General features: G+C 43.7%; 1 protein-coding gene across 2 annotated transcripts in view; it reads left to right on the top strand.

Annotated features, from left to right (window-relative positions):
* The first annotated feature begins 521 nt into the window (after positions 1 to 521).
* The window catches only part of KCNK12 (potassium two pore domain channel subfamily K member 12), a 99376-nt gene continuing 90205 nt past the window's right edge, over positions 522 to 9692 (top strand). The window contains exons 1-2 of one of the 2 annotated variants that reach the window (XM_053243868.1): positions 522 to 1136; positions 1989 to 3302. In XM_053243868.1, the coding sequence (XP_053099843.1) occupies positions 2960 to 3302 (343 nt within the window). In that variant the 5' untranslated portion in view covers positions 522 to 1136; positions 1989 to 2959. Of the gene's footprint in view, positions 1137 to 1988; positions 3303 to 9692 lie in introns of those variants that run through there. The other variant, XM_053243878.1, reaches the window with a different exon arrangement.

Here is a 9692-nt window from a genome sequence, read left to right as displayed (position 1 = left end):
GAACTGTGTGGGCTATTGTGTTTGGCAGAGGGAGTTCAGTAAAATTGGGGAGCCTCCTCAAATGCTTAGGGTGGAACTCCACTTCTGCTATGAATTAACTGCCCTCTGCCTTGCCATTGAACAAAGATGAGTTGATAATGCAGGCGGGGGAGGGGAGAACTCCGTCTTTTTTTGTAGTTTTTCAAAAGACTACTTGAAACGTGTTGGGTTTTTTTTTTAACAAAGAAATATTTGACACACAGTTGCAATTAAATCTACAAACGTCCATACACTTCTGTCTCTGCGAGATCCATAATTATCGACAGATGCTCGGGAAAGATTTAAAACTGCTCTGGAGCGTCTATGCGCAGAAAGTGATGTTTCTTGTTCCTGCTTCAGAACGCCAGTCCTCTTCCAGCACGGAGGGTTTTTGTGGCTGCCGCTGCTCTCCGCCGTTGCGTCTGGAGAGAAATTCTGCCGTGGACCAACCTCTCCCCCCCCCCCCCTCCGCTCGCCCCCAAGAAAACCTCGGGCAGCAGCGTCGAAGACCGCTCTCTCTAGCACAAACTGCTACAAACAGCTGAAACACAACAACAACCCCAAACCCTCTCGGCTGATGGGCAGGGCGGGCACAAACCACCATTTTCCCATTCGCTTCGGATTGGGCGCTTTGCAAGCCACAGATCTGCGGGCAAAGAACTGAGCAGGAGACCGCGATCATTGAGCAACTCGGGAAACTGGGAGCCGGAGCAGCCCCCCGCCCCTCCCTGCCAGCCCCCCGGAGCTCAACTACTGGCGAGGAGGGCGAGGAGTCGCGGGCGCACGCGGAGCTGCAGTGCGCTATCCGTGGTGCTGAACAGCCGCACTTCCTTCAGCAGCGCTCCCCATCGATCAAGCGGCGGAGGCGACCCCCGCCCGGGTTTACGGGAAACCACTTCGGGGACTTGAAGCCGCACCTTCCGGGGCGCCAGATGTACTTTTGGAGAGATCCAGGTGTATGTTTGCTGGCGGCTGGGTTGAAACGTTTTGCCGGAGGCTGCGTTTGCGGGGAGCGGTGGGGGAAAGGGGAGCAGGACTGAATAGCAAGACTAGAGCTTTGGAAGTGGAGGCGGAAAGAAGAGACCAAAGGCGCTAGCTTTGCTTGGATCACTAGGAAGGTAAATAAAACAAGTATTCTTTGTTTTTTAAAAAACAAAACCTCTTGCTTTTTTATCTTTGTTTTTGGCACACTGTAATCTGGATTGGGTGGGTTAATCGGGGGTAGGAGAGTGTGGTGGCTAGGTTGGGGTTCTGCCTTAATAAAGGGGTTGGACTAGATGATCTTATGGTCCATTCCAGCCCCTATCATTTTATTCTCTTCTCTGCTTAAAATCCCCTACATGTTAAAGTGCAGACTCTGTAAGCATTCGGTTGTAGAGAGTGATTTTTCTCCACCACCACCACCCCTTGCCTTTTTTGTTTGTTTGTTTCAAAGATCCACTCAGGTGCATGGTGAAGTGATACCTGTATATCTGCCAGAAGAAAAGTCAAACCGCAGCATAGAGGAATGAATTGTTGCATCTGCCATACCTTTTATTAAATAAAGGTCCACCTTGATTGCAGAGATCCATGCAGAACAATACGGTTGATTAAGACCTAAATGATAGGAAACTGAGCTGCAAATCAAGGGTACCCTGGTTTGAATCTTACCTCTGCTATGAACTCTAGGTGGGTTTTGACAAGCTCCCCCCTCAGCCTCAGCTTCCCAGTTGGAATATGGGGCTATTTAACTTACAGGTTTCTTCTAAAGATTTTGTCAAGATAATGCACTTTGCAAACTCAAAAAGCACATACAAATGTAAAAATTATTGCTAAATTCTACTGGGATCTCATCTATAGAACAACAGAAAAAGCTGCCACTTCTTTTACTGGTGTGTAAACCAAGGCAGGGAGTTTAATAAGTCAATTGTCATTGAGTGTGTTTTAAAGCAACTTATTGTTTTATTCTGTTTTTGAATTGTTTCTCTGAGGTTTTATAATGGCTTATGGCTGAGGAATAAAAATGGACCTGGAACAAGAATCTCATTGATCTAGGGCTTTCCAGTCCAAGGAGATGACTGCAAAACTGAAGCAAATGAGAAAAGCAGGAGCTGGTTGGATAGATTGGTCCACCTTAAATACTGATTGGCAGCTTCTCAATAAATTCTCTGTACATTTGCACTCCTACAGCCTCAAAACATGGTGCTGAATGCAGCTGCTTGTCCTGCTCTTGCCTCATGTAGATTTCTTAGTACATGAGAAGGCAACTTACATAAAGAGACTTGCAGACCCAACAGAGAAGAAAGAGAGACTTGTGTCATGTGTAATTGAAATAGTTTGGTGTTTAGGCCTGTTTATCTCAAATGACAGAAGGGTGACAAGGAGATGGCAGGAGGAATTGGCCCTTTGCACAGAGATGACTGACTTAACTGGGAATTATTTAGAAAGAAAAATACCAATGGCCTCATTTGCCACATTTCAGCACAACTGAAACTGAATGCAAACATTCCCCCGTCCTATTGTAGCTGGTGACCAAAAATGACAACAAAAACCCTAGATCTGTCTGCCTTTAGTTTGATAAAGGCTGGAATACAAAGAATATGGCCATATGGAGCTACCTGGGATGTGAAAGTAAAGCCATTGTTTACAAGCAAATAGTCATTGCACTCCAGAGCTCAGTAGTGGGCACTGGGCTACAAAGACTAAGGAACTCCTAAAGTAGCCCAAAGTACATCTGTTTTTCTGGGCTAATGTGAAGGAGCCATATGCGATATGGGTTGGTGGAATTCTGCATTGACCTCAAGCATGGCAAGCCAAGATCCATGACTCAGACAAACAATCCGTCCAGAGAATTTGGATCCACATTTTCTTCTCAGACTGTTTAACTGGACAGTAGCCCCATGCCGGTGTATCCAATGAAGAGTTGGTCGCTGTCCGTTGTCTCTGTGGTGCTGAAATTTGGATGATGTCGATCAGGAGACCTAAGGGCTGCTGCTGCATGTCGCATTTCAATGAGGACAACGGCAGGTTTGTCCTCTTGGCGGTGCTCATTGTGGCATACCTGACCGCTGGAGCCACCATCTTCTCAGCAATTGAAAGCCCATCTGAAACAGAAGCTCAACATCGCTGGAACTGGACCCTTCAGAACTTCAGCCAGATGTTCAACATTAGCCTCCCTGAGCTAAGGACCTTCTTGAGAAGTTATGAGGCAGCCATGGCTGCAGGCATCAGAGCAGATGCCCTCCGACCAAGATGGGACTTCACAGGTGCTTTCTATTTTGTGGGCACAGTGGTGTCAACTATAGGTAAGTCTTTTTCTTTCACCCTCTTTCACATACCTAGGGTCTACATCACACCACTTTTCTTCTTATCTGTGAATGGTCAATAACACTCTTCACCAACTCAGCCATCCACACACTTGTCCAACTGTAATGAAATCTAAAATGTTTTGCTCCTAGATAAGGGCACATTCATGGAGTAATTGTATGTCCAAAGAGAGAAGCAAGTTGGTCATTTTTCAAGCTGATCTCCTTCATCATGAACAGTGTTGTATAAGTTAACTTTAATGTTCCATACCTATCTATAGCTGTGCTTTTCCCTACCATTTCCCATTCTTCCACTTCTCTCTTCCTACCTCTCTCACATTTCTTTCTCCCATTCCTGTCTCTTGACTTAGTTCCCTCTACTCTCTGTGCTTTTCCCCTCCTTTTCACCTTCTGGATCTTTCCCTTTCTCTGTCTTTCTCCATTTCTTCCCTCCCCTACCCATTCCCCATCTCTCCTCTCTTGATTCATTTTGAATTCAGAATGTAAGGGATCTGTTTCTCAAACATCTCCACCAAGGGTGTCCTCATATGTGCAATATAAGGTTGCATAAGTGTGGACTGTGTGTGTTGCTCATGCTGAGTAAAATGAGGAAGAGAGCCAATTTTTAATCCAATGTACACATACTAGCCAAAGGAAGTTTTACATTCAAATTACAAATGCTGAGAACACAAAAAAGATAATTACTTTGAAAAGGGCATTTTCAGGTGTGATGCTCAAATCAGTTTGTATTTAAATCAGTCTGTAATATGAATATGAAACCTATTTTGCCTACAGAATGCTTGCTATGTCTTTTCTGTGGTCAGTCCTGCATTAACAACATTCACAGGAGGCACAAATATTGTGTGAGAGGCTCAAAAGCACTTTTTGGGGGGTGTTGCATGTAAATAGTCTTAAGGAAAGCAATGCAGCAGAAATGCACTGAAGAGGAAGAAAATAATTTACTAGGATTCCGTAATATTTGGAAAGATCAGCAGTTACTATAAATATATGGGATTTTGTTGTTGACTTCCCTCTTTTTTCCAAGAAGAAAAAAGCATGGATTGAGTAACACACACATGTCTGCCCCTTCAAGAATCCAAACAAACATAAGCAGCTGCTACACTTTAATGAAGTAGATTGGGTGAAGTTCAAGAAGTGATGTGTAGTTCTTTTTCTAGAAAGCTTCCTGAAGTTGCTATAGCAACTGGAGTTGGGAAAGTGGTCTGAAAAGTCGGGATGTCTGAGGAGGGGGGAGGACAGAGCTGGTGTCTCCCTACAGTGAGCGGTTGACTACATTTTGGACTGGGACCAAATGCGAGGAGGGAGAAGCAAATCGCCAATTTCCTGCACCACACCACACCCCTCCTTTTTGTAGCCCCTGTCAATTCTGTGTTGACACAGTCTTTCTGCACTTTACCAACCCTAATTTAAAACCAGATTAAATTACCCTGCATTGTAAGATCCCTGGAAGTGCCTCAATCTTCTGGCAAAGTGAGATTATCGTGAATGGCATTAAAAGGTTGCAAAATTTGGATTCATGCTTTGTCCTTTAGTTTTTTAATTATATTATTGCACCTTCTTCCTTGCACCATACTGATTAGTGTAGCATTTTATCTTACATTGCCTCTGCATGAAGCAGAATTAAAAAGTCATATTTCAAAGCAAGAAATAAATAAATAGCCCATTTTAAAAAAGATTTATGGCATTTTTGAGAACGTTCCGTGCCTTGCACTTTTAGTGTTACAAGATTTCCAACCACCTAAAACCAATAGTGCACAAAATTGGCCCAGGAAGATGTTTTCATAACAAAATTGGGTTGCAACCACCGAATCTGCCTTAAGAGCAATGTGCATCATGTTTGTTCAGCATTCACCCTTGGGCAAGGCAGAGTGCTGTTGTTTCATGCCAGTTGAAGAGATAGTGATCTCTAGGCTTTTAGTAAATAGCTAAAGATGTGCCAGTCAATTCATGGGCACTAGTGGACAAACAATGTTGCAAGTATTCAGTGAATGATTCTTTGATGGTAGATATTGTCTACTGGTTGCATCTCACCTGCTTTATCAGGGCCTGGAGAGAAAACCATTTAGCAGCATTGACTATATTTTGCACATATTTTGCAGATGGCAGAGGAGCTCCAACAGCAGGGCCGTCCCTAGTGGGATGTGGGGTTGGGGGCATATCAGCATGTGTGGGGCCTCCTTAACATTTCATATCCTTACAGCATCATACTGATTGATGACATACAGTGTAAATAGTGTGAGTGAGGTTTTTGGACATGTCCAACCAGCTTGGACATATAATGCATTTCTAAAGAACTAAAAGTAAAAAGCACAACACATGCTTCACAGTTCTCAGACCTTCCGGGTTGCAAATCAACTTGAGCATAGTGCATTCATAAACAAACAAACAAACAAACAAATTATATATTGTTTGTTCCAGACATTTTTGTAATTTGCTGCCATGAAACAAGCCACATAGGACTTTTTGGATGTGTTTTTTTTTAACCAACAATTTGTCCAGTCCACTTCAATTTAAATATACATATTCCTCCCACCCTGCCCTACATCTCTGCTCAATACCAAAGCCTTATGCCAAGTCATTCCAGGACAGGTGATCTAAAGGCTGGGGCAGAAATGGGGGGGGGGCATTTTACCCTTTTTATGAAGACAAAGGGCAGATTCTTCCATATGGGGGTGAAATAATGGTCAGAGGGGGGGCCTTCAGTTCCAGACATTTTTGTAATTTTCTGCCATGAAGCAAGCCACTTATAGGACTTTTTGGATGGGCTTTTTTAAATTAAAGAAAAACATTAAAAACCAACAATTTGTCCAATCCACTTCAATTTAAATATACATATTCTTCCCACCCTGCCCTACATCTCTGCTCAATACCAAAGCCCTATGGCAAACCAATCCCTAAATATTCAAGGGTGGGGAGAGATAACCACAAAAAGGAAATCACATCATACCTCCATTACGAAGGCTGGGCTGGGCTGAACAGAGGGTCTGCAGAGAGCTCTGGTGCTTGGCATAGCCTGCCTGCCTGCTTCTTTTCTGAGCTTCAGGCTTCATGGAGGCCTGCATGGAGGCCTCTCTAGAAGCCCTGCCTACCCGCCAAACAACTGAGAGGCGGGGAGAGGCAGAGCTCTAGCAGCCTGCCTGGGAGCCTTTCAAGCTGCACACAGACACAAAAGATCCTCTCTGGCTGGGCTGCAGAGAAAGATAAGTGGCTGGGACTGGGGGAGAGAGGAGGGCAGGCTGCGGGGTCTGTGCCAGTGCGGGGCTTGGGGCAATTGCCCCAGTCGCCCCTCCCTAAGGACAGCCCTGTCCAACAGCATCATGCTCTTTGCTTTGGGTGAAACTGAGAGTGTTTGAAAAGACTACCACTATCTCTGTTGGGTGTCCACCTTCTCCCACATGCAGATCTTACAAACTGGTAAATAAATAGGTCTTATTTTAAAATAACCCAATGTCCCCAGTACTCTCTCTCCTCACAAGCAAACAGGACTCTGTAAGAGGCTGTCCCCTGGAATGCCCTGTTGCTCATAAAAATAAGGAGCAGGAAACATTCATCTTGACCTGCTGGGCACTGCTTTCTGTCACTACATTATGCTAGAAATAGGCTGCACTTCCTTGCCTCTATTGCTGCTCTAGCCACTGCTCTCAGTCTCAGTACTGCTCTGCAGTAGGTGCTTCACCACCTAAAGGGGAACACAGCATAAAATCATAAGAATTGACATATTGGGTCATGCTGATGATCTGTCCAGCTGAGCATCCTGTCTACGGACAGTAGCCAGCCAACAGCCTCAGGGAGATTCACAAGGAGTCCAGGATGGCATTCTCCATCCCTTGTTATTCCCCAGGAGTTCCTTCTTGTTACAAAAGCCAAGAGTTAGAAAGAAACGTATCCTCAAGTGTGTATCCCTTTGACTTAAAGGGGACGAAGGGAGACACTCAATATATGCCTCTCTAACCTTTGGTTGTTGTACCAACACACACTCATCCTACCCCAAATACATGTTGGAGTGTGTGACTGGGTGTCGGAAATTCAGGTCGATATCATTCCTCGGCTGAGAATCCAATGGGGTGCACATTCTATATTGCTGTATCTCTCCATCTAACTTAGATCAGCAGTCTTCAGTATTTTCAGATCCTGCACCCACCTTTGATTCCAGCCTGCAATATGGGACCAAATTCTCTCTCTCTTTCTCGCTCTGAGATCCATGACTGGAATGCCTAAAAGGATAATGCATGCAGCTATGGGGTGTGTGATTTCATCCTGGCCATGGTTTTCCTCCCCTGCCCTCAACATACACACCATTTTCCACCATCATACTATCACATACTTACTTGAGTGGCTGTGTGTTTGCTCCTTGGGAAGATAACAGCTCCATGGATGGAGGCAATTCAGACTGGGCATTGCAATAGGATAAAACCCTATCGCCCCAGTCCCAGTCTAAATTCCCCCTCCCCAGCCCCATGGCTGCAGTTAGCACATTTAAAAAGTGGGAGATCATCTACTCCAAGATCTCCTGTGGTCCCATCTACTTTGCCCTTTCTCGGGGAATATCTACACAGCAGACATAACATATGAATTTAGCAGTTCTTTCCTCTTCCTGGAGAGCCCCAGAGATTATGGTGCTGGGTAGGTGGGCAGGGTTGCCATCTCTAGTACAGAATTCTTATCACTGGTATTAAACTACAGTTCCCATGATATGCACAGTGAAAATAAGACCCGTGCCAATAATAATCAATGCTAGTTAAATAAGTATAGAACCAGTATAGCTGTCTAATATAACCACACTCTCACACTCTTTTTCTTCCCATCCCAGCCTGTTATTATGCTTGTAGTTTATTTTTATATTTAAACAAGCAAATGTTTTGGAGCCATTGATGTGTCCCATCTTATGTCAGGCTAAGGCTCACTTATGATCCATTAGCTGAGACCAATGTGACTTATATCCCCATCAGCAATCTAGATAAAGGGCAGGATCACCAGTGAAACAATTAAGACTAATAAGGCTCCCAGCATTAATTAGGTTAATCAGCAAATTAGTCATTATTCTAAAGTTTTGGTTAGTTAATGAGGGTGTGGGCAATCTTAATTAGCAAGGGCAAATACTCAAGAAGGCCTTTCTTATTTACAATGGATACCTTTCATTAATCAAATTGCAAGCCATCTCATGCTTACTTTACTATTTCAGAAAGGCACCTATATTCAAGTTTTGATAAGATGCAACTTTATTTACAGGTAATTGATTAGCTATCCAACTAACCAGTTTAAAAACAGATTATTAATCAAGTAAAAAATAACTCTTGTGCTATGGGCCATTTAATGTACCATTTGCTCACCTATGGTGGTTTATGTGATAGATTCCATAAATTGACTGGTAGAGCGTGTTTCTGCAAGATTGGTCCATCATGCAAAAATAGTCTGCTGAATGCCCTGACTCATGTCAAAATTACAACCCTTGCTTCTTTTTAATGTTTATATTACACTATGCACTCTATGCAGAAGACAAAAGTTGGCATTGTCCCTGACCAAAAGGTGTGCTCTATGGATATGCTAAATCATTGTAAACCGCTTAGAGAGCTCCGGCTATAGAGCGGTATATAAATGTAAGTGCTATTGCTATTGCTATATGTTCAGAAATACTTGTAGAATGAGTAATGGAGATGCCTTAGGAAACAATAAGGCATTACTGGAGGAGATCTTATGGTTCAAGAAAGTGGAGAGGATGGTTCAGGATGGATGAAGAAGTGGATCCTGGGAGAGACTTGAACAATGCAAGGGCTGTTCCAGGCAAAGACTAGCACCAAAAGAAGATATATATATACACAAGAAAACTATGCATGCAGCTGAAGATGCATTTAGTTATTTCTGTTGCAGTTTTCCACTGCTGAAGAGTCAAGCTGCTGCTCAGTTTGCAAGGTGGCTTGCCTCTTTAGCAGCAGCAGCAACAACAACAACAGCAAAAACAAAAACAAAAACAACAAGCGAAGCCCAGTTGCTTGCCCTTCTCTCTTTCTGTGGGAGAAAAAGGCAAAGTAAGCCAGTGATTGATAAAATTGTGTAGAAGCAAGAGAGGAGGGGAGTTAAGGGCATCAAGAGTGTAAGAGCATAAGAGACTTATTAGATCAGACTAAATATTCATCTAGTCCAACATTGTGCCTCCCATGGTGGCCAACCAGATGCCTCTAGGAAGCCCACAAGTGTGGTTTGAAGCCTTTTCCCACCACTGTAATGGACTGCCCAGCTCCATCCACTTTTTAAAACTTTTCTCTTGATCTCTCTGCATACATGTCACAGCAGTCACAAGGTTAAGTAACCAGTATTCACCAAGGTCAGCTCTTATGGATGACACAGCTGGGAAGTTGATAGAGTTCCAAG

The sequence above is a fragment of the Hemicordylus capensis genome, chromosome 1 (genome assembly GCF_027244095.1).
Source record: "Hemicordylus capensis ecotype Gifberg chromosome 1, rHemCap1.1.pri, whole genome shotgun sequence".
In the NCBI taxonomy this organism is placed as follows: Eukaryota; Metazoa; Chordata; class Lepidosauria; order Squamata; family Cordylidae; genus Hemicordylus; species Hemicordylus capensis.
Note: the sequence above shows the minus strand (reverse complement) of the source record. Positions and strands in the feature narration are given on the sequence as shown.